General features: G+C 45.3%; 2 protein-coding genes across 3 annotated transcripts in view; both read left to right on the top strand.

Annotated features, from left to right (window-relative positions):
* The window catches only part of LOC118312129 (extracellular serine/threonine protein kinase FAM20C-like), a 34243-nt gene that overhangs the window by 6898 nt on the left and 2579 nt on the right, over positions 1-24766 (top strand). The window lies entirely within an intron of this gene.
* LOC118312128 (dynein heavy chain domain-containing protein 1) lies at positions 27-24536 on the top strand. Of its 2 annotated transcripts, none has more exons than XM_047333755.1 (44): positions 27-78; positions 1049-1514; positions 2277-2474; positions 2590-2793; positions 3251-3361; positions 3567-3723; positions 4115-4369; positions 4532-4675; positions 4841-4952; positions 5190-5410; positions 5529-5772; positions 5998-6155; positions 6862-6987; positions 7077-7353; positions 7491-7618; positions 7905-8103; positions 8196-8287; positions 8465-8693; positions 8856-8981; positions 9118-9215; positions 9309-12462; positions 12549-12669; positions 12845-13004; positions 13122-13404; positions 13504-14566; positions 15228-15306; positions 15619-15733; positions 15836-16028; positions 16350-16452; positions 16818-16946; positions 17169-17360; positions 17888-18310; positions 18399-18825; positions 18919-19011; positions 19087-19266; positions 19825-20003; positions 20152-21174; positions 21255-21423; positions 21544-21618; positions 21980-22196; positions 22679-22770; positions 22858-23007; positions 23256-23857; positions 23965-24536. In XM_047333755.1, the coding sequence occupies exons 2-44, from the start codon at positions 1135-1137 to the stop codon at positions 24340-24342; spliced, it is 13059 nt and encodes a 4352-aa protein (XP_047189711.1). In that variant the 5' UTR covers positions 27-78; positions 1049-1134; the 3' UTR covers positions 24343-24536. The 2 variants fall into 2 exon arrangements, with proteins under 2 accessions (XP_047189711.1, XP_035492361.2); XM_035636468.2 differs by having other exon boundaries at positions 13504-15001.

The following is a 24766-nucleotide window of genomic DNA, read 5'->3' as shown; positions in this document are numbered from 1 at the left end:
AGTGACGTGGCCGCGCGTTGCCGTGGCGACGAGCCGTCGCCGTGGTTGCGGCGCGCAGGCGACTTTCTCCACAGGCAGGTGAGGAACAAGTGACTTTTCTTTTCCTTCGCGGTATTAATTTAACAGTAGAAATCACCGTCCTCTGACTTCTCCAGTGGGACGTCTGTGGTTCATAACTCGCCAACCTGCAGTTATTACTAACAAGCAGCGGGATGAGCGAGCACATGTCACTCCATGTTGTACACAGAAATATATGGACTTTAAGTCAAAAACGAGTTTATTGACGTTAATGAATTGACCAGATTTGGACCTGTACGATGTTTCTTGTTGTGACTTGCTTGGTTTTAACTTCAAGTTGGAGCAGTGTCTGACAATGAGGGTGACTCACGTCTTTTATTTATCATAATTTCCGGAAGCCCAGTGATATTATTAGAGGCTGACCGATATGAATATTTGGGGGCTGATGCCGATATCGATATTAGGGAGTACACGATTTCCGACACGATACATCTGCCAATATATATATATATATATAAAAATAGCATGATGAAATATATATATATATAACAAAAATTTAAATGTATGTGTATATATGGATATGTATATATGTGTATATGTGTGTGTGTATATATATATATATATAACCATAAACGTAATCATAAATAACTATAAATAAGATGAAAACACGAGTACAACCAAATATATAGAACTTGAAATAAGAAAACAAACTATGTATTTTACGTAAAATGTGAACAGAAATGCAAAAAAACCACTGCCCTGCATTGTTTATTCTGAACAATGAAATATTTCATATCGGTAAACATAAGCGCTGGATGCGAAAGACTAATATCGGCCGATATTAACGGCCATCGATATATCAGTCGGACTATATTTTTACATGAGAAAAACAATTATTTGTTTACAAACACTTCTTCTGAAAGATTTTTCATGCCATCAACTTGATTATTCCTGTGATAGAGCAGAGTTTAGACCATGTCGTCAAAGCAGGACACTTGTGCTGAACTAATCTGTTTCTTTTTCCGTACAGAATCGCCACATTAAAGCCCAAATGTAGAAAAACGTCTGTGGTGTGTAAACCCAGCTGATGGTGTTCACAAAGAGATTAGCCGCAGCATGTCCGCTGCCACTTCAGAGGAACGTTCCCGTATCGCCACTTCTCCGACCTGTGGTAAAGACATTACCAGGTCTGGACCCAAGGTTGATAAAAAGACCCACCCTCCTGAGGGGATTCTACCGCCTCTGTGCCCAAAGCCACCGTCCCTCCCACCAGCCTCCTGTCTGGCCAGGCGCCTGTTCAGTCGGGCCCCCCTCGTCCTCCACAATGTCCCCCCTGACACACAGACCTCTGACAGACCTCTGTCGGTGGTGGAACTTCCTCATCTTATTGCCCAGGTAGGACCTGGGATAGCTATACGGGAGACAAAATGGCCGGGAGGACCTCGACTGATGGCCTCAGCATTAGGGACTGAAATCCCCATCAGGACCTCACGAAGGTACATGTGGAGTAATGCAGGTTGCGGTAATCTGTACAAAAAACAAAGTCCTGTTGTCACACTAGTTTGGTAAAAACAAAATAGCATGATGAAATTTGAGGATGATGGTTGTGTAATAGGCTGAGCTGTGTCTCGTAGGCACTGAATTTCTAATACTGAATTTTTTTTTTGCATTGAAATCTTGAATCTGATTTCTTTTGCCTCTGAATTTAATGCTTCAAAATTTGTGTTGTTTATGTGTGAAATGTTCACAAACTTCATAATCCAAAAATGTAAGTTATACAATTCATATCATTGTCATTCATATCATAGATTTGAGTTGCTCAAAGTTGAGTTGTTCCAAAATTCGGTGTTAAAACATTTAGATGCAACATCCAGGATGTTGGTTTGAGTTCACACGGACTCGATTGCTTATCCTTGGTGTCCCAGATTATATGAATTTTATAACTTTTTGATCATGAATTGGTAAACATTGAAAAGCAAAAGTGAAATCAGCTTTTGAAATTTTGACATGTTGACTTTAGAGACATAAAATTCACAGACATAATTTCAATGCTGAAAAGTTCACTCATAGAAATTCAGTGCCTTTTAACTTTCAAAGTCTGGTCAGACAGATTTGCTTCCGTAAGACTCTGTCACACTAACAATTTCCATTTTGTAAAAATGACATAATGACAAAGTGTAGCTGTCATGATTTGCTCCCCAAGCTATTTGAGTCCTGAATCGCTTTCTTTGTCATTTACTCTGTTTTTATTGTTTCAGAATTACAGAGAAAGCTGAATTGATGGATGCGACAGCCTGTAAGGATAAAAAGATAACAGCTGCAAAAGGTGGGAAAGCGACGAAACCAAATAAATTCCCTCTCACTGGATCAGAGGTCGTTCAAATCTTTGCTCAGGAAAGACACCAGGAAAGATTGGAGCTTTACTTCCTGAAAGAAGTGGATGGGGACTCCTACAGGTACCCAGGAATAAGAATATTCACCTTCCCTGAAGTTCAGACTTATGTAGATCTTCTCATGCAGTAATTTATGGATTGCATTAAAGTATGGATGCATGCTCTTTTTTATTTTTAGACCCTATGAGCTACAAGTGGTCCAGTCCAGTGAAGCTGGTTCTGAGCACTACATCTTCGCCCCTGATTCTGTACTGCATGTGACGGAGACGGGTTACGGTGGACTGGTCGGTCTTGCCGAGTGGCACAGAGAGTCTATGTTGTGGAAAGCCTTGCAGGAAATTTCATTTTTCAGGGACTTCAGACTACGGAAATCTTTCACCTGGTAAGTACATTAAGGGTCCCTCCACTACCCCTCTGTTTTTACGCATTCCCCCATAGGGTAGGGTGTCCCATTCCTTTTGAAGATCAAGGGTTAGGTGGTTATCTATCCCTTCAAACAGCCCTTCAAATGTAGGGTGGTCAGATGCTGACTTCAGGTGGAGTGGAAGAACGGAGGGGTAGGGCCAAGTGGGGGGAAATGAGACGGACCCGAAGTCAGCACCACCCTACGTTTGGATGGGTAGATAACCCCTACCCCTTGATCTTCGAAAGAATGGGACACCCTACCCTACGCGGTAAAGCGCAAAACGGAGGGGTAGGGTCAAGGGGTAGGGCCAAGTGGGGGAAATGGGAAGGACCCAAAGTGTGTGTTTCTCACTCCTGACTTCTAAGTAGTGTATAGATTTCTTTTGTTTTTATCTTTCCATTTTGCCTGCATGGGTTTTTTTCTCTTGTGTCAGGTGGCATAGAAATGTGCGCAAGATCTTGTTTCAGCGCAGACGTGAAGCCCTGGAGGACACGCTGCTCATCGCCGTGCCTCAGTTCAGAACTGCTCTTCATCTGTTCGCCAGGTAACGACACTGCTTCTCAACATGCAAGTGATACTGTTGATGAAATATTCTTTGACTTGCTGTCAGTGATATAATATTTAAGGAACTGTCAGACTTTTAATTCTGAATTGGCCCATTGGATCTGAACTTTGAACTTTGAAATAAAATGCACTGCTGACGGTTAACTTTAACATGTTCAGATCACCTGTTAACACTTTATTTGCAGACTAATAGAAGATCTTCAGGAGACTCACTTCCTGCCCCAGGAGGCGTCTCAAACCTTCACTTTGCTGGAATTCAAGAATTTCCTGAAAACCAAGATTCAACAGTGTCTGCACATTCTGGAAAAGTTATCACAGCGTCGCACACTCATCCTAAATGTGGTAATTTATTTATTTTTTGCAAAATACAAAACTATAACAAACTCAGATTTTTGTTATAGCATTAACAATTGAGCAATTGAGAGCTGACATTAGTGTTAGAAAGAACTTTTAAAGAATCTTTATCCAAGAAAGAGTCCTTTTTTTTTCTGGAATCATCTCTAATATAATATAATACAATACATTATTTCATGTAGCATTTGCTATTGTATAGTATTTCTATTTTATCCTTTTTACCTTAGATTCTGTTTTCTATTCTAATGTTGTTTTCTCATTACACTTTCCCCTTGTGCTGCTCCACTTCTGCACTGCTGTGTCAAATCTATATTTCCCCTAAAGGGGGAATCATTAACGGTACATCTTATCTTAATGACGCGCTGTAATCCCCCCCCAGGTGAAAGAGAAAAGCTATGAGGCGCACCAGGAGGTGGGACTGCACATGGAATATGCTAAAAAGCCAAACAAATGCTACGAGCCCATTCACCTCCACCTGGCTCACCGGCAGGAGCTGGAGAAAGAGTTGGCTCGGTCCGAAAGCGTCCTGCAGAAGTTGGGGAACTTCGGTTCTCTCGTCAGTCGAATGATCACGCACAATCTCGCCACAGTCGTCCGTCGAGACGTCCTCTCGTTTCTCAGCAATGTTCTGAAGGTGACACAAGTTTACCGCATCTTTAATTCACTCTAATTCAGTATTTTCAGATAGAGCGGCGTTGCAACCTGCTCTTGAGCTATAACCAGGAGAGACAACTTGAGGACCAGTACACATTTGATTAAATCAAGCTATTTGTGTATTATTTTGTTTGTTTGTTAGAGAAAGAAATCTGAGCAGTGCAGTCTGTTCCACACTGAGCTGTGTTTCGGTGCTGGCAGTCAGCTGACTGTGGACCCACAGACACATCAGTTCCAAGAGGCAGTGAGTGAAGCTCTCCTGACTGTGGGCGACGCCATTATCCAGGTGACTTACACATTTCCCTAGTTGCAATTAAAGCTACAACTGCAGTGCACAATGTTATTTCTTTTAGTTAACCAGCGATCATGTAGGATGAGTGTTTGCAGTATATTCAAGTATTTTTGTCATTTTGAGCAGTGTCTTGATCATGAAATCTTTCTTCTCTGGTAGATGTGCGACAGTTGTGGATTTTTCTCGGAGATCAGCGACAGTGTCTTACGCTCTGATTTTGCTGAAGATTTAACTTCTGACCTCAGTTGTATTGGGCTTCCTAATATCACAGGTATGGTCATTTTCACCAAAGATGTTCCCGGTCTTCAACGCAATGGTTCTGATTCCACTTGTTTTGAGGATCTGCTCACCCGAAACCACTGCATTCACATGACAATGACCTTGAACTCAACCTGAAGTTGTTGTGAAAAAGTTCCTGTTGTCTGTATTGATGAGTTCAATAATTTTGTAATTTATATGGTTTATCAACAATTGAAAAACTAAGTATCCCATGTGTTATAAATCCCAGGGGCGGACAAGAACAGCGATGGAATGTCAAGTCGCAGAAAGCTTTGCCGCTGGCGACTCTCCGCTCACTCGCTGGTGCTGCCGAATCGTACCCAGCCAACGGTGCAGGGCAACACGTTGCGTGGCTGCTACTATCCTCTCGCTAAGTCACAGCTTCAGTGGCAGATCGGCATCGGTGACCTTTCAAGACAAGTCGAGCGAGAGCAGGTCAAGCTCGTGAAGGTGAGACTCACTTTCGTACCCAGTGGTCGAAGATATAAGCGCATGATCAAGACATTGTGAAAGAATGTGCACAACCAGCTCGTGTATCTCTATTAATTCTCGCTTTTCCTCTGGACAGGAAGCTCAACTTGAAATCCAGCAGCTGTGCGAGCATTACAAATGGTTGGTGGACATTCACTTGTTCATTAGTCAGTGGAGTCGAGCCTCTTTGGAATCCATGAGGGGTGAGCCTGCTTCACGGTATGAGGAGCATATTAAGAAGATGCGCAACTGGGCTGAAGGAATCGACACAGTCCCCTCATCAATCTCATCCTCCAACCAGCTGTTCATAATCCACTGCACCCACATTAAGGAAACTCTGGGTATGTCTGCGTTGCATTAAAGCTATTATATCTCCTCTGCAGTAAAACTGAAAGACTCAATGATTCCTATTCAAGAATGTGTCTTTGGTCAAATAAGACGTGAAACCAGGATTAAATAACTCGTTATTGTTTCCAGGTATTTTGTTGTCATTTGATGGGTTAAATAGTCTGTACCTTAACTTTTTATAATAATTATGTACTCATTACCTTTTGTTTTTATTTCAGGCCGACAGCTGAGGTCGATTGAAGAGGAGGTGCTGGAGCATCTGACTGAGCAGATGAAGCTGCACTCGCAGAGCCTCGTCTCAGACTTGGAGAGAGCTTCAGCTGAACTCGAGACAGAACCGCAGGACTTGCACGACCTCTCGAAATATGCTCTCTTGGTACAGAAACTCTCTAAACTTTACCTACTTTGCATGAAAAATAAAAACACATTGCAAAAAAAGGAATTGTATCCCTTATGCAAAGGAGATGCGAAAAAAGATCTCATGAAAAAGGCAATACCCTAGTTATCTTTTACCTTAACATGGGTGGGTGATGGAAGATTCAAATCCTCTGAGACTCCCGTCTTGGACACACAGTCACTTTAATTGAATTATTCATCCCAAGAGCTCTGCCTTGTCAGAGCAAATGTGTTCTGAATTTAGATTTCATTATCCAGGAATGATCAGGTGATGCATATTCCATGAAGATCTTCAGTGCTTTTTATTTGACGACACACTAAGGGAATGCACTCTCGTGTGTACTTTTGTAACTGCCATGAGTAAGTACATGGGCAAACTTTTGTGATGATGATGATGTTGCAGATGGTTTGGTTGTATTTCATCTTGTTTTCCATGTAGTTGTCACCCAGCGTCCTCATCCAGCCCATAGGCACAAGAATATTTCTCTTAGAGATTAAAGGGTCTCAGTGACGTGAAAGAACTTGTATCTTGAAAATCTAATTATGAACTACAATCAATGACCTTTGGCCCTCCATAACCTGGAATGGCAGATTATATTTTAGATCCGTTCTCAAAATGTAATTCGTCGAGATATAATAAACTGGCGAATTGAATAAAAATTATAAATGTGTCCTTCTCCCTGCAGGCGAGGGAGACGGTGAAACGGTCGGCAGACATGCAGAAGCGGTTGGAGTACGTTCACTCCCTCCAGAACACTGTTCGCATGAACTACAGACAGATGACTGAGCAGGAGCTGACTCTGGAAGAAAAGGTCTGCAGGCATAAAAGTGTAAATCATTGAGTCACAACATGTTTTACACTGCAGTGAGTGTGCGCTCCTGTTTGTGTTTCTATACGTAGATGCTGGGCTTGTGGGATCGCTTCACACTTCTCCTGAAGGAAGCAGACGACACCGTTGGCCATCGTCTTCCGCCGGTGGCCAATGCACTGGATGCGATGTCCTCGTTTTTGGTCTGTGACCTTAAAAATACGATATCTAAAGCTACACGTGGACCCTTCCTTGACCCAACCCAGAATGCCAAGGAGATGGTCTCCAAATTAAACTATACGTGTGCACATGTGCGCAATCTAAACGCAAAACTGGAACAACTCAACAGGAACAGTCAAAACCTACAAGGTATAATATGTGAATATAAACAATTTCCAGGCAAGAGAAAGTAACTGAGTGTCCAAGGTCAAAATGTGTGTTAAACAATGAAAAATAAAAAAGTAAATGGGAAAATAAAGTTAAATTATTTTGTTGCCTCCCATTAGATTCTACGAGGGATTTGACCTTTCTGACACTGGATATTCAGGAAGTAACAGCGCGTAAAGAGTTGTGGGAGCTGGTAGATGCGTACACAACATGGATGGAAGAATGGAAACAGCTTCTTCTCTGTGAGGTAACCTTGTCAAACCTTTCACTGCTTATTGACAAGAAATGTATATGAAAATGTGATATTTTTTTCAGATAAGGTTATTATCTGTATACATAGACCGTGATGTCACATTTATACAGTTTGAAATGTACTTATGTAACCTTGAATTTGTTCTCTCTTCCTTTGCCTTATTTCATTTATTTGGAGGGAAAAAAGGAATCTATTATAAAAGCCATTATCATGTATTAAAGATGGACACTATTTTGTCATCCACATGATTAAATCTTAATATAAATCAATTTTCTGTCAGGCTGTGGTGTCACAAGCACAGGAGAAAATTGCCAAGTGGAGGGAGCAAGCTCTGTCTCTTACAAGTATTATACCTACCCACGATGCAGTGCTGCAGGAGACTTTGGGAATCCTGGAAAGCTTAAGCCATCGGCTTGCAGTTGTGGCCGAGCTGCAGAACCCCACTCTCAGACATAAACACTGGAGAGTGATTTTCGAAGGTCAGACACAGTATGTACATATTGTAACATAATTTATATTATATATAATATTGGTGAACTGTAGCTTGATTACAATACATCCCATCTGGCAGAGTTGGGCCTACTTCACGTCCCAAATAAGAAGGTGACTTTGGCTGAACTCATGTCTCAACCACTTGAAGTTCACCAGAAACTCATTACCAAGGTAAGAACAAAATAAAGGTGACGCAGTGGGAATATTACGTGCTACTAAGATCAGGAGAAAAAAAGGCATGGAATAATTTGTTGAAATATTTCCCAGTGCAAATCGACTCAAACTACAAACTTATGATTGACACTACACTTCATCAATTTGGCATTTTATTGCCTTTTACTTTGTCAGATATGCAGGGATGCACAAACCGAGTGCAACGTGGAGCAGACCTTCCAAACACTTCGACAGGGATGGAGGGCCAGACTCTTTCGGCTGGATGAATTCACTCATCCTGTTTGGCAGCATTGTGAGCAACAACATGGATTGACTGAGGCAGAGAAACCCACAGTGGGCACCATTTCAAATCTCCCAACTGCCAGTCAAAACTCCTGTAATGATGCAAGATTCACCATAATCGGTGAGAAATAAAAAAAAACAAGCTAGGAAATCATGAATACATATATTGTAATTCTAATCATGATATTGGGACATTGCTTTTCTTTTCTTGCTGAGGGAATGCGTGTAAAAGCAATATTCTGCTCAGAAGTTGGCGGAGTTTCTCATGATATATCTCATTCAGGTCTTGACATTCTCTTTGCTGAGATAGAGAATGATTTGATGACGATGTCAACCCTGCTGAAGTCTCAATACAGTTTTGAGTTCAGGCAGCAGATGGAGGACTGGATGCAATCCCTGCAAGATCTTGGTAAATATGATATTCAGGGGAAAAAAAGTAGAGAATGTTGTTGAGTTTTTCTGCCTTCAAGTGCCAAATACATTGATCAGTAAGAATTCATCAAATTTCTTTGCTTTTCTTTTGCTCTTTCTATCACTATTAATAGAGAAGCTCCTTGATTTATTGGAAAGATTTCAGCAAATGTGGGCCTTCCTGACAAAGATGTTTAATGAAACATTCTTTAGTGTTCAAAGAATGGATCTGGTATGTCCGTGCGTCATCACATGTCAAACTTTTGTAATGCTGATACATGATTAGATATTAGTCAGTGTAATGTTTTTTTGTGTTTCTTTATAGCTGGAGAAGTTCAAACCTGTCGATGAGACATTTAAGGAAATTATGTGCACTGTATCAGCCAACCCTCATTTGTTCAACTTTGTTAATTCCAAGAAGACAAATGAGAAGTTTCACGGTACTCGTCTTTGCCAGACTCTCATTGGTGGTCTGTCTACAATGGAAGCTATTACCAACCAGATGGCGGATGCCCTGGATTCCCTTCGTGAACAGTTTCCAAGACTCTGGTTCTTGAGTGACAGGGAAGTGATACAATTACTCTCCTTTCACCCAATGCCTTTCACGCTGCAACTCTTTGTACGCAAATGCTTTACAGGGATACACTGTCTTGAAGTGGATAGTGGAAATCCATGTAATACAAGAAAGATCCATGGGGCTACATCTGGAAGCCACAGACAGATAAAGGTGCTGGGGGTTTTCGGCAGCTTCCAGGAGCACATAACCTTTCTGTCTCCTTTAGAACCAAACCTCAATGCCTTGGTTTGGCTCAGTAAATTTGAGAAACGATTAAAGTTGTCCATGATGCAGCTTGTAAAACAATGTGCTGCTGTTGTGAAAAACCACCTTCAACAATCCACTCAAGATTTGGCAAGTAGCAAGAAAGTTAGAGACAGCTTGCTTGACATTGCAAGTAGCAGAGAAAATATTCAACCTGTGCTAGATCTGCTGACTGAATATCCTCTCCAGTGTCTGCTGGTGGCTGAGGAGGCTGCGTGGTACAGTGTCGTTCGACAGGCTTTCCAAGAATCAAGCCCATTGAAGCTGAGCGACATCAAGGCATACAACTCTGCAAAACTGAAAGACCTTGGTCTTTCCATAAGGGATAGAGGCACAGGGGCTAAAAGTGAATCTCTGGTTTCTAAATACATGGTGGTGTGCCTGAGTGCTTTAGTGCAGCTTACAATGAATCAGGCACAGAACCTATCTCAGCTCATGGAGGTACAGTGTGAGCTGGAGTCATCTTTCGAGTGGCTAAGTTTGATGAAGTATCATATAAACCCAGAAGATCAGAGTCTGAAAGGCAATGATGATCCAGCATGCTATGTTGATGTTTTGGGCCACCACTTCCAATATGGCTATGAGTACGTTGGTCCAGAGGACTGGGTGATGGTGCAGACTCCTTCCACAGACCGGGCGACACTGGGGATCCTCCTTGCCCTGACAAGCTACAGATGTGGATTTGTGAGTGGACCTTGCATGTCTGGAAAGAAAAAGACTGTGGTCCAGTTGGGAAGAGCACTGGGGCGGCAGGTTGTCATTGTACAGTGTGATCCAAGTATGAGACCTTGCGTCATCCAGAAGATGCTGTTTGGGGCCCTCCAGACTGGAGCATGGCTTCTGCTGGACTCTGTGGACCTGCTCACACAAGGGGTCCTGTCGTCACTGGGACAGCATCTTTTAGACATTCACCAGTCCTTCTCTGGGTTAACAGTAAATAGGAATCCAAAAGTGAATGATAAGCAAAAGGACAGGACTGCTGATGGGATCATAGGTTGCACAAATGATGGCCATATGGTATTCGCAGGGAAAAGCATATCTGCTAGCCTCGATTATGGATGTATTCTCATCTCTTCAAAGGGGTATACATCCGAGGTTCCAGAGAGTCTGCGATTTGCAACGAGACCAGTTGCATTAGCCCATCCAGATTACAGGATCATTGCAGAAGTAATGCTGACTTCCATTGGTTTCTCAGAGGCCATGTCTTTGAGCCAACGTCTTGTGTCTCTCATCAGCCTGGCCAAATATTCTCGCTGTCTGCCCGATTTCATCACTGATCACCAGAGCTGCTATCTTGTTGTCTTGCAAAAGATCATCTCTGCCTCTGAAATGCACTTAAAACAAAGTATGAGGCAACAAGATGTTTCAGACAAAGCTAAAAGATCAGATGCAGAAAAAACTGACCACACGTCTTCTCAAAATGTGTCCTCCAGAGATGTTGAGATGGATGGCAAACGATCTGAAAAGCCTTCCACACTGCGCAGGTCTCGTTTGATAATAATGCAGGGCTTAATGGAGGAAACAACCATGGTCAAAGCGATTCTTTCTGTCTTATTACCTGTTCTTCATGACTACGAGAAAGCCTCACAGTTCTACGCCATTTTCAAGAACGCATTCCCTATAGCATGCCAGTTTCCTCTTTTCCAACAATACATTGAGGAAGAAGAAAAGAACCAACTTAAAGATGCAGTCACAGAAGAATTACAAAGGAAACTGTTTCACCCTGGCAAAGAAACAATTTGCAGCGCTCTTTCACTCTACCAGACTATGAAATTCTCTCAGGCAGTACTGCTCATAGGCCCCTCAGGTAGTGGAAAGACAACCTGTTACTGTGCTCTAGCTGGAGCACTCAATAGTCTGGCTGCCAAGACAGTGGAGAGTGTGTTTGAAAATTACACAGTGATTAAAGGAGATCCCCCTGAGGCAGATCCACAGATCTCCTCCTCAAAGTGGAACTCAGTTGAGAGTGTGGTTCTATTTCCAAATTCCATGTCCCATGATGAGGTATTTGGCTGCTTCTGTAGAAAGAGAGGATGGCAAGATGGAGCTGTTCCAAAATTGCTGAGAGTTTCAGAACGATGGGAGCACACAAGTTCTAAATTGTGCAACAATAAGGAGACAAGTGATAAGACACCAATAGTGAAATGGCTGATAATGGATGGGGAGCCTGTGGGGCATCCTAGCTGGTTAGATCACTTAACCACTCTGTGCAATCCTGCGGACCCATTTCTCTTCCTGTCATCGGGTGAAAAACTTGTGCCGTCCCAATCATGCTGTAAGCTTCTTATGGAGATCACAGACCTAAGTGAAGCGAGCCCCTCTGCAGTGACCCGCTGTAGCCTCATTCATTTCACAGGAACTGATCTCTGGAAGGCTGTGTGGAGGAGTGAAATGGATGCTCTTTACTCTGAACACAGACTGCCTGAAGGAACCTTGAAAATGTGGTATCGCATGGCTGAAGATCTTTTTCACAGCACTTTCAGTTTGCTAAGACAGAACGCCGTAACATCTGCAATCCATAGTAAAGGACAATCTTTCCAGAGCCCCACCTATGGACTGCAAGAAATCTTGTCATGTTTTCGGATCTTACGTGCCCTACTACAACATTTTGGGAAGGAAGTAGAAAGAGATGGGGTAACACCACAAAGAGAGAAAGGAGGTATAACCATTATTCATGAACTTACAGTATACAGTAACCATGCAATGTTAGTGTAGGGGTTTTACCATTTCTAAAACTCTCAACAGATTTACATCTACATGGAGTCGGGACACCAGTCATAGATGGCCAGAGTAAACAAGTGCTGCTCACCAGAAACCTTTTTCTGTTGGCTTATATTTGGGGATTTGGAGGACATCTGCATCCTTGGTAGGATATTTTTTATGGAACTTATTTATTATTACATACTTTACTGCACATATAAGCAAACAAATATTCATTTGTACATGATTAGGTGATATGAAATAAGTATGTAATGTTTGATATTCATCCACGATGAATATGAGTAACCAATTTTATTCATGCATTTTTGTTTTTACTTCAGTCACTGGCCGCAGTTTGACTTGCTAGTCCGTCAAGTGCTGTTTTCTTGCCGGTACAAAATTGTGGTTCCTGATGAAGAGAGTGTGTTTGAACACTTTTTTAGCGTCGACAGTAAGATGTTCCCCAAGAACACACTGTTGACAAATTCCATCACTCCAAAGGTTTGTCTTGAACACTCTTGTCATTTTGAAATGAAGTGAAAATACATAAATATTAATCTTTGGTGGTCACTCCTTTTGAATATTTTAACTTTAGTCGTCTTAAATTTATGTACATAGTATGGGAAATACATCCATCTCCTGAACATCATGTTGGAGGCAAATCAGCCAGTGTTGCTTGCGGGAGAGCCAAGCTCTGGAAAAACCATCCTGTGCCAATCTTTGTTGAGTTTTGACAAGCAACACATCAGTCTACCAGCCAGTCCACTCCTGAGCTCCAGAGACCTGCGCGCTATACTGAGTAACATCAGCTGCCAGAAGTACTGCAAAGATACTGGGAGTGCTGCGACCAAACAGCCAAAGCTACTACTGTTTGTGGATGATTTGCATGAAGCCCCCTCTGGTGAGTATGGAAATTTGCAGCAGAAGTAATATGATTCGAATTCAATTTGAATGAGTAAAGCTTTTATAAATGTAATATTTCTGTTCTTCCTGTTAATAGATTCCTTTGGGAAGATGTCGACTGCTCTAGAATCACTACGAGAGAGTATTTCAAAGGGAGAGATTCTAACATTCGATACCTACCAATTCAAGTTATTAGGTTCTGGCATCCTCAGTTACTTGGCTACCTGTTCTGTCTCCGGGTTGGGCAATTACCACAATAGTGTGATATCCTCCCGGCTCTCACGCCTGTTCTCCATCTTTGTGCTCCCAAGCCTATCTATAGACAAGCTACTGTCCATCCATTCTCCTAGGCTACAAGCCTGGCTCAGAGGAATGCCCCTCCAACAGAGTGGTGAGGATATGGCGTGTTGTATCATCACTGCAACTAAAACTCTGTATCACGCTGTATGTGACCTGTTCCAGCCCACTGAGCAGAGGCCCTATTTCCTGTTCTCCCATCATGACCTGCAGAAAGTGTTTCAGGGGATGTACCTGTGGCAGCCAAACATCCAAAACACAGGGACAATGCAGAAGAAGGACAATGCACTACCAGAGCCCACAGCCTCAGTTCTTAATGTAACACATCTCTGGATGCATGAGTGCATGCGTACTTTCAGTGATCGGTTATGCTCTGAGGATGAAAGCAAAACTCTTGTGTCACTCATAGCCAAAGTTGCAACAAACCACTATGGCATTAGATTGGTTGGTGAACCCCACCCTGATGGTCCAGATGGCCCACCCACTGTCACAAGTCTCGCTATTTATAGTGTACCAACACACCAGAGTCCAGATACACCAAGTCTGCTGACAGAGCCTAAACCAGCTGGCAAGTCAGACTATACATTGGCTGAAACATCCCCTCTGTCTGAAAACGGTTGTTCAGAGAGGGAAAACCTTACGACTAACCCTCTGCAGCCCCAGATTCTTCAGCATGTGGAAGGTATGATGGCAAGGCTTATATATGGTCCACAGCTGTCAGAGTCATTGAATTCAATGGATCAGCAAAACAACGTCAAATTCAGCTCTTGTTACAAGGAGCAAGACCTTGACACACTACTGCAAAAGCTCTCCGCTCTCATGGACAGAAAGGGAGAGAGCCAAGGACATGGAGTCGATAACAGGTACGACATTACGTCCAGATACATGCTGCACAGACAGCGAGTGAGTCAGCTGTTGCATGTGCTCAGAGCTTTGCTCATACCTGGAGGTCACGGAGTACTAGTCGGCCTAGACCGAGGCACAGGCCGGAGAACCACAGTGCGTTTAGCTGCCCACCTGACGGGCTACCAGTTGATGGAGGTGCATTTGGGTAATGAGGATATGTTGCACGAAATCCTAAAAGAGGCCGGGAATCGAACTAGAGTGGATGGAGGTAATGTTATCATACTGGTCCATGACGACATCAGCCAGGCTGTTAGAGAAGAGCTATTGGTGGCAATGGCCCATGGAACCTATCCAGCACTCCACACCGAGGAGGAGCTGAGGAAGCTCATTTCCAGAGCGACAGCTGTGAAAAAGTCAAGAAGATACCTTATGGACAGTTGGATGTTTGATAAGTAAGAGGAAATACCCGACCCGTCTTTATTCATAAGACATCTCTGTCTTATACATTCATTCAGTATTTAGTGTCCATATGGAATTTACTGATATCCAGATTGTTTGTAATGCTTATGTCATTCCCATTCCCTTAATGTGCTTAAAGGAAAATTTTGTAACTGCTTCCAGTAAATATTTGCAAAAATATGTGTGTACATCATATTCAGCCTCTTTCTTTTATCAAAGGTACTTGAGCCAAGTCCATAGAAATGTCCACGTGTTCCTCCTGATGTCCTCCACCAACGAAGGAACCCGTGTCGCGAATGTAAGTATTTTCTTTTTTATTATTCTCCCCGTCACTGAAGCTTTGTGACCGTTTTTTAACAACAAAACACGAACTATACTTTTCAGATCATATTCATGAAAAAAAAAATGTATTCACATTTATTTTCAAGAAATATTTGCAAGCCAGATCTAAAAAGGTCTAAATTAAGTCAGGAAGCAGTTGACATCACTGTTGAGTCAGTGTGGTCCACATCTCGCTCAGTATTCCGTCTTGCAGGGTGCACCACTGTTTATGATCTAATTTTAAATAGCAGTTGACTAAATGGTTCACGTTTTACTTTTTATGACCCAGAGACAAATGGCCAAGGCCCTGAGCCTCAGCTGCTGCGTCGAGGTATACCAGCCGTGGTCCAGCCAGTCTTTAGTCGAAGTTGCTGCTCAATGCATCAAAACCAGTCGCCAAAAGAGTGAGTAATTTCACAAAAGTTAGTCTATGCTGACTTAATTGTTACCACTTTTTGGTGACATGTCTTGACTTCACCAAGACATCCTTTTCCCTTGTTGTTTAGATCCAGTGAAGAGAGAAAGCTCAGTGGCCGGCCTGTCAGTGGCTATGGCAGGAGTCCATCGATCTGCATGTCAGTATGCGTCTGTCCTTCTAAAAGCCCGGCCTTTTAGCCCTCAGACCTACGTGGAGTTCATTTCCCACTTTGGTTACCTCTGCAACCACCTGCAAAGACAAGGGCAGGGCCAAGCCAACAGGTGATTAGTCTTTCTCCACATATTTAATGAACTGCTGCACATATATACAGACTCCCATGACCTAGCTTTATCTGATAAAGTGATCTAATGCTGTATATATGAGCAACAGCAGAAATAAAAGGTCCACTATAAATTATTATGCAGTACACTTGAGCTGCAAACTCAAACTTGAACAATATCTTTCAGACCTGCAACAAAAATCAAACATGTTTCTTTGGATAGCATTAGATTGCAGTAGAAAGGTGTAAATGTTTTTTCTTGACAATTTTAAAGTAAAAAAAACAAATAACTGTCTACAATAACGTTTTTTAATTTTTCTAGAGTGGCCTCTGTTCTGTCTCATTTGGATGTATTGAACAACACAGCTCAGCAGAACAAACTGCACTTGGAGAGACTGAAAGCGAAGGTCGCTGAGACGCAGCAGGTATCGTACAACAACTCAGCATATGCAGTGGGATCAATATTCCGTATGATGTTGCAGCGGTATTGACTGCCGTACTACGGCAAGGTTATTTGTCATGAAAGTCAAAAATGATTCAAGCAATCTTGCGAGCAATGTATTCAGTGCAGGGTTTTTTATATTCTCGAAAACACACTTCACTGCCGGTGCTATTGGTTATTGATTTCAAAGCTGAGAAACTGTAACACTATTTTATTTGGCTTCTCACTTTTAAGGCAGAGATTATATTGAGGTAACCCTTCACATGAACCTCGATCAGTATTGAAATTTGAATACCTCAGCCAATACGTTTCTTTAAAAGCTATGTTCCATTCCTCGTTGTCCTGCAGCGTGATAAGCTGCTCCTCGGAGCCGTCGGCGACCGGAGAAACCTGCTGGAGGAAGCTCAGAGGAAATGTGTGGTAGAGGAGAACAAGCTGTACGACATGGAGGAGCAGATCAATCAAGCTAAGAAACAGGTAAACAGATTTCCTGTTTTATTAATGTCTGCATGCAAAATCATATAATATGACTAAAGAACACACTCTGTTCAGAAGTTCAAGGCATTTGTGAAAAAAATTACTTTATAAAAATCACCTAATTTGCGTTTCCATCATACCATCTGAGGCTGATCAGATACTTTCAGGACATTTAATAGAACAGGAGATGAACTAACTTAGGGTTGTTTTGTTTTTTTCCAGGTGCAACCAGTTTTCCTTTCAGGCCTCAAAATTCTGAAGTGCCTGAATCCGTCCGACCTGGAGGAGGTGCGTCACTACAGGGATCCACCCGATGGAGTGGTGACAGTCTTGGACGCCATTTGCCTGCTGTTTAATCGTCCACCGGGCTGGGAGAGCGCCAAGCAGCTCCTCGGACAAGCAAACTTTTTTCAAGTGAGTGGGTACATTATTTTAAATTTCATTTTGAATTTTTCATTTTTTTTTTCATTTTTTTTTTATGCTTTAGAGTTGTAACTGTCCATTACATAATAAACATAATGCTGTAATACTACATGCAAGTACAAGAAACTGAGTATAGTCATCACTCCAGTTTGTGCAGTATGAGCCTTCGTTTTGTTATTGAAGTTGTTGTGAATTAAAGGGGCAGTAAGCAATTTTAATCCAATGCAATGCAATTGTAAAATGGGTTCTGTAAATGGGCTCGAACCCGCAGCCTCGGGTATGGGAGACGGACGGGTTAACCGCAAGGCCAAAACCCCTGAGTCGTAGTAGCTGTTGCTAGCACGTCTCTTAAGGTGTTGGGGAGTGGGGTGCGGTCCGCACCACTTTTTTTGTTTTCAATCCCAACCAGGGCAGCCCTAAATATTAACAACAAACAATCTTTCTCCAAATTCGCTTAATGCCCCTTTAAGTGGTTGTTTTTTGGGCTCGCTCTTTCGCTAATAACTCTTTGTTTCCAGGAGCTGGAATTCTACGATCGGTGCGGCCTGTCAAACGAGCAGCTGCAGCAGCTCGGCCAGATAGTCGACAGTCCCCGGTTTGCGCCCGAGTCCGTGCGAGAGGTGAGCAAAGCCTGCGAGTCCCTGAGTCAGTGGGTCCAGGCCGTGTACGAATGCTGCCGCCTGCGACGACGACTGCTGTCCGAGCAGCGGCAGCTGGAGGGGCTGCACAAAGAGGCGCGAGGCCGACTGCACCTGGCCAGGCAACACGAGGAGGACGCGCGCCGTCGTCTGGAGGATTTTCAGCTTCAGCTTCAGCTCGTGCGAACGGACCTGGAAGAGCTGCTGCAAGAGCTGCGCAACGCTGTGGACGTGGAACGGCGATCGAGCGCAGCTGCTGAGCGGCTAGCGACGCATGTCAGCGACTGGAGGGCTGCTGCTCAGGTACCAGGATCTGCGAACGTACTGCGCATGTCTCGTGAACATTGTGATATTTTTTAAATTATGTTAAATGTGTCTATTATCCCTTCAGGAGGCAGAGTTACAGAACCAAAACTTACAAGGAGATGCCCTCATCCTTGCTGCAATCATTGCTTATTCTGGCCCCTTTGCACCTGATACTCGCACGGAACTACTGAACAAGTGGAGAGAGCTGTGTCAGACAGGAAGCATCCACCTGAACCCAGATGACCCTAGAACCTCCCTGTTTACACCGTCAGACCCGGCGCCTCCTCGTCCCCCTCTGGGTTTTCCCATCCCAGTGTGTGAGAGGCTGCAACGGCCTCTGGGTCGGGCGTTGGGTATGGACGACCGGCAGCTCCGGAACACCGTACCTGCTGCCGGACTCGTGGTTCAGCTGCTGCTGTGGGGCCACAGGAACTCCCTGGTTCAGCGCCGGCCCCTGCTGGCGGACGTCCAGCAACATCTAGAGCTGAGCGCCGAGAGCTGGAACGCCACAGGTATGTCGTTGGATAAACAAAACATCTGCCATTCGTTGCATCCTGCGTCACATAAATTGTATTGGGAAAAAACTTAAATTGTCTGCTCTTCAGGTGAGAATGTCGAGCTTGAGACGGAGTGTGAGATGGTGATTTGTGCCGATGATCCCGAGCTGCTGGACAAACTGGACCAGGCTGCTGAGAAGGGTGAATTATGGGATTTCATGACATTTTCAGTGTTTGGTTTCACCCTGAACTCAATCCAACCATTTTGCTCTGCAGGTTTGAGAGTCATGGTAACTCACGTGGAACACGCGATCCCCAGTCCTCAGTTTCTCGCCAGATTGGCTCCTCCTGCTGGACGTTGCCTTCCAGGGTTGAAGCAGCACGGCCAGCAAACCCATCATCCCGAATTTCGCCTCTTTCTCAGCACTCATCTGCCCGTCCGACTGCTTGACGGTGGTAAGAACGGCGCCCAAACACAGACAGAACCGACAACTAACGGACCGTGAGGAAGTATTCGCTGATTTTTTACAAAACTTGTATTGCTCGAGAATCACTTACAGCCCCTTTAGGTTGCTTTTGCAATTATTTAACAAGGGTTTTGTAGTTTTAAATTTTTTCAGAAATCCTTATTTTTGTGATGCTATTTTTCCTGGTTTATTTTCTTGTTTAGTTTGATGAAGTTAGTAGTTTGTCATGTTGGAGGTGTATCATCCTGTGGAGACTGATCTTTTATGTGTCTGACTGGATAACTGAGACTCATTGATCATCCCAGTGCCAATAAATGTACATGAGTATTTCTTGCTAATTGCCTGAAGTTCATAAGGATATAGATCGTATTGACATAGTGTAAAGACATGATACAGCTCTTTTTACACACTTTGCACTGAGCCCCGGTGTGACGGTTAACCTAAAAATAGCAATGAACTATTAACACTGGACAAGTTTGGATCATGAGCCCTTTTAACTTCTCTGAGAGTTGTGTGAGTATTTTATTCCCTGCTCTCGTTCCCTCAGAGATCCATCCATCCATCTTGGCTCAGGTACGTGTGGTTGACCTCTCTCTGAGCTCCGACGAAATCCGGGAGCTGATGCTGACGCGGCTGCTGCAGTCTGAGTGCAAGGAGCTGCTGTTTCGACACCGACGGCTGCGGAATGACAAGCAGACGCTGCAGGAGGAACTGGTCAGAGAAGAGGTGACCGGACCAATGTTTTACCATCATGCAGTCTGCCTATTCAACCAACTGATACCTGTCAGGCTCAAAAGATGATCGGTTTCACATCTTCCACACTTGAATCTTACATATGCCGTACATCTGTTGTCTGCACACATCTCTGTCATAGGATGCTCTGATGGACGTCATCCTTCAGTCTCACACCTCACAGCCGCCGGGCGGCGATCTTCTTCACCCGCGCGTGGCTGTCATTCAAGAGGCAATGAAAAAACTGCAGGACGAGATCCGGCAGATGGGCGAGGAGCTGGAGCACCACCAGGCCCTCGTGGCCACCCCACGACAGTTGGTGAAGCTGGCCGCCGCCCTCCACCGGGCTCTGCAGGACGTGTCCCGTCTGTCCCCCGCCTACTACTTTTCCTTGCGCGGCTTCACCGCAGTCATGCAGGACGCCATCGTCGTCAAGGGCAGGCCGTTGGTGTCGCGCGCCGTCGGGAGAGTGCCGCGGGGCGTAGAGGCGGAGGTTGCGAACAGGATGGTGGCCCAGCTGCTGGTCCACTACAGGCCTCGTCTGTTCAAGAGCCACGCCGCTGTTCTGAAGCTGCTGGTGTCCGTGGCCCTGCTGCAACACAACCGGCTCTGCTCGGAGGCCGAGAGGGGGGCCTTCCTCAGCGGGCTTCAAGACGCACAACACCCCATCTCCAAGGTTGAACCCTGCTCCTCGCACTCCGCCACTTCTCTGCCTGGCTGGATACCCCCTCGTATCCATCCAGAGCTCCTCCGCTTGGAGAGTATCCCGGCCTTCACCGGGCTGATTTCCTCACTCTCCACTTCCCCCGCACAGTGGCAGGAGTACCTGCGCTTCCCTTCCTCCACCGTGGCCGGGGCCGTTCCCTGCCGCTCCCACTCCCATCTGTCCCTGCTACAGCGAGCTCTCCTCTGGAAAACCCTGCTGCCGGACTGCCTGGAGGGACTAGCGGACGTGATGGCTGCGTGCCTCCTCTGCCCGCCTCATGTGCAGACTGGGGGGTGTGAGGCTCCTCACACCGGGAACCCAGAGTCCCTCTCACGACACCTGGTCAATCACGAGGGGCCCGTCATTCTCACTTTGCCTCGTCCGGGGGGAGGTAACTGGACAAGTGTTCAGCCTCTTCACTTGATAGAGAAATTGGCAGAAACAGGAGGAAAACAACCGGTAACAAGCCATTTTGGTTTTCTAGCTGTCACTAGTTTACATCAGTAAACAATTTCTTCATTATTACGTTTCATTTTCAGGCACAAGTCATCTCTTTTGAGGCTCTGTGCGCCGCAGAGGTCGTCCTCTCAGCCCTGGACACGGCAGTGAATGACGGCCGCTGGTTCGTCTTCAACAGCTGTCATCTGTTGGAACAGTGGGACCAAACAGTAGTGGCTCGCATCAGTCAATTGTTCTCCTCCTTCAAAGGTCGGTGGTCCCAGTTCATCTATTGCATTTGCACCATTCATAATCCTTAACCAAATGTTTTGCGACCCAAGTTACAACTCAGTCTTTCTGTTTCTGTCTGATTGCTTCCCTGTTGCACAGAGGAGCGATGCTTCATTCACCCGTGCTTCCGCTTGTGGTTCATAACTCAAGAAAACGCCGTACGTCACATACCAGGTAGATCGATTTTTATTTCCATTACTGCTCTGACCAAGTTTTTTTTTCACTACCACCACCACCTCCTCCTACTAAAGCTATACATTTTTTCCAATAAACTCTAGAATATTAGTCAAATCATTTACCTTCCGTAAGCAAAATACATTCAGGGCAATAGTTTGCTGTTAGAGAATAATTTGTATCCTTTACATCTCTTGTGGGGTTTTTTTTCTTGATACTGAAATGTAAATTTTTCTGTGTATTTACTGATTCGTTCAAAATGTGATTGAATAAAAAAACATTAGCGTCTGTTTGTCTTGGTGTCGATCAGCTTACACAATTATGTAAGCTGATGTAAGCTTTTTTTAATTATTAAAAACAGCGGCGGTGCGACTGTGTGCCCTGCCTCTGGTCTGCGACTCTCCCTGGGATCTGGAGGAGGAGCTGAGCTGCTCCCTGCGGCAGGTGGCGTCCGTCGCACGGCGTCGATCACCGACGGCAGGCGACGTGGAGCTCCTCCTCCGCTGCGCCGCCTTCCACTCCGTCCTACTGCAGAGGCAGACCTGTAGACACTCAGGCCAGGGGAGAATCTACAACTGGTGAGGAAATAAGCGCACATACTGTACAGTGTACTGCAGGCGTTGTCTCGGTCGATCAAATCAATATGAAGTGAAACCGAATATGACATGGATTAATGTATTAGTACTTAAAAAAAAACAAGGTGTAATGGGGAAATTGGATGCAGTTGAATCAGGGAGATGGAGGCTGTGGATTTCTCGGGGAGTATTTATTAGAGAACCCAATATTTTTCTGGTTCGTTTACGCAGATCAACAAGTGGTCAGTGCATGGCGTCCCAAAAACCTGGTCTCTGCGGGTGTGTTAAGCTGTCTCCGAATAATGTCGTCATCCAACAGACAGAAGGGCTGTCTCCATAGAGACCGCCGTCTCTGTCTTAGTAAATTTAGGACACAGTGTGTGACCAACCTTGCAACTTGACCAAACATTCCAAGAGTCGGGGACAGAAACTTTTACGGATTACGAGTTTATACCTGTGCATGTGGATTTGTTTCTATTTCAAAGGAGCCAGGGAGACCTGCTGGCTTTGGTGGACGCACACAGCCTCATCGCCGGCGTCTGTCGTGACGAGACCAGAGCTCTGCAGTATGTAGCAGGTGAGGCAGCATTAAGACGTTAAAACCGTCGCTCTGGCAAAAAATTTTGACTGTGCGCATTAACCGTGTTGTTCTTTTCATCCACAGTCAATCTGGTGCACGGCGGCCATGTGGCGGACTCTGCAGATTTGGAAGTGGTGGAAAGCGTCGCCGCGACCTGCCTCAGCCGAGCGTCCCCTCTGTGGGCCGGTGGGCGGCGCGTGCTCTCGGACGTCAGCGGCGACCCGGGCCAGTTCGGTAACCGCACGTCTTTCTGATTTGCACATCTCACAAGCTGATGATGAGAGCGGGAACTGGAGGGGAAATGCAAAAAAAAAAGTTCCCGCCGGGTCACAAATTTCCGACTTTATTCTCGAAAATAGTATTTCAACTTTATTTCTCAACATTTCAGCCTCATTCTCGAAATTCTTGTGTGCCTGGCCCTAGTGCTCTTCTGTGATAAGCAGAAGTAGTGTATTGACTGTGGCCGCGTTTCATGCCCTCAGATTTGTCAGGACTACTGCAGTTGTCGGAGCGGGGTCTTCGGGACTCGGCGGACGCCGGTGACCGCCTCGCGCTGGGCTTCGGCGTGGATGTGGCCGCTGAGATGATCGAGATCAGCGCCCGCGATTTGAGCGTCCTGCTGCGGGCCTCCCAGACTCCCCCGGGAGCAGAGAGGCGTTTACGCCACACGGCGGCAGTTCACAGCCACGCCGGAGACAGACTGCAGGCTCTGAGGAGCCAGCTCGCGAACGAGAGAGGCAGCGAGAGGGTCACCAATGCACGAGGCGCTCCTCAAAGTTCCCTGCGCGACTTCCTCCAGGCGGAGTGGGACGAGCTCTACGACGCGGTGTCCTCGCCGACCTCCGCTTCCCCCCTCGGGCTGGCCGACGTGTCCCGCTTGGAGAGGCGGGCGGAGCTGCTCGCCGCATACGTCCGGCACAACAACAACAACAACAACAACAATAACAACAACAACGCCTCGGATCCACCGGGCGCATACCGACTGTCTGCTTTCAGAAATGCCCGAGGTTTCCTGGTGGCAGTGATGAGGGAGGCCGCGCGAGTAAACCGCAAATATATCAGTGATATAAAACTGCATTTTCAGGTGAATCGTGAACTCCCAGTGATCTGGAGCCCGGTGGATTTCAAATGACTTTAACCACGTGGACGTGCTTCAGGATAAAGTCTCATCATTTTTCTTCTCCCCCGCAGGTTTTGAGCAATAGCACATCACTTCCCCTGGATGCTGTGTGTTTGTGCGGCCTGGAGCTCAGAGGGGCATCGTGGGACACAGCGCTCGGCGCCCTGCAGGACGCCGCCTCGCCGCAGCCACGCTCCCTGCCCCCCGTCTGCGTCAGGGCCCGAGTCGGGAGCGCGAATGCTGCCCGGGAAACGGCCGCGGGTGACGCTCAGGGCCCAGGCGCCTCTCAGGTTCCCGTCTACCACTGCCCACTCTACCTCGATGAGGGGCGGGCGACGGGAGACTGGGGGCTGGCAGACGTGGACGTCGTCACCAAGGTTCCCCTTCGTGCCGCCCTCAGTCCCGCGTTGTGTAGTTTGAGGAGGGTGAGGCTCGTGAGTCTGCTCTGAGGGGAAGTGAACCGGGACTCGTCCGCTGCGATGCACCTGACACCGATGCGGCATCACGTCAGAAAACGCTTGTACACGTCACCGGGGACTAATGCTCATGTGAATCCCTCGAATACGTTTGCATCTACTGTACAATGTCTGTTTTACACATTTTGTAATGCTTTCGATTAAATTGCTACACCATGTCATCTGGACAGTTTCTCACATTGTCTTTCTTCCACATAATCCAGCTGCTTCTAACTCTTCAGTTGTCTCTGAACAAAAACAAGCAAAAATGAATCTAATACCCACAAGTAGATTTACAGTAAGAAAACCTTTCAGCAGGCTTGTTTCCCCTTATATCAATATGGCAATTCATTTTATTGAATCATTTCTAATTGTTGATCTAAAGTATTGAAGACGAACCATACAGCCGACAAATGTG

The sequence above is a fragment of the Scophthalmus maximus genome, chromosome 8 (genome assembly GCF_022379125.1).
Source record: "Scophthalmus maximus strain ysfricsl-2021 chromosome 8, ASM2237912v1, whole genome shotgun sequence".
Classification (NCBI taxonomy): Eukaryota; Metazoa; Chordata; class Actinopteri; order Pleuronectiformes; family Scophthalmidae; genus Scophthalmus; species Scophthalmus maximus.
The sequence above is the reverse complement of the archived record's forward strand: the minus strand, read 5'-3'. Positions and strand labels throughout refer to the sequence as shown.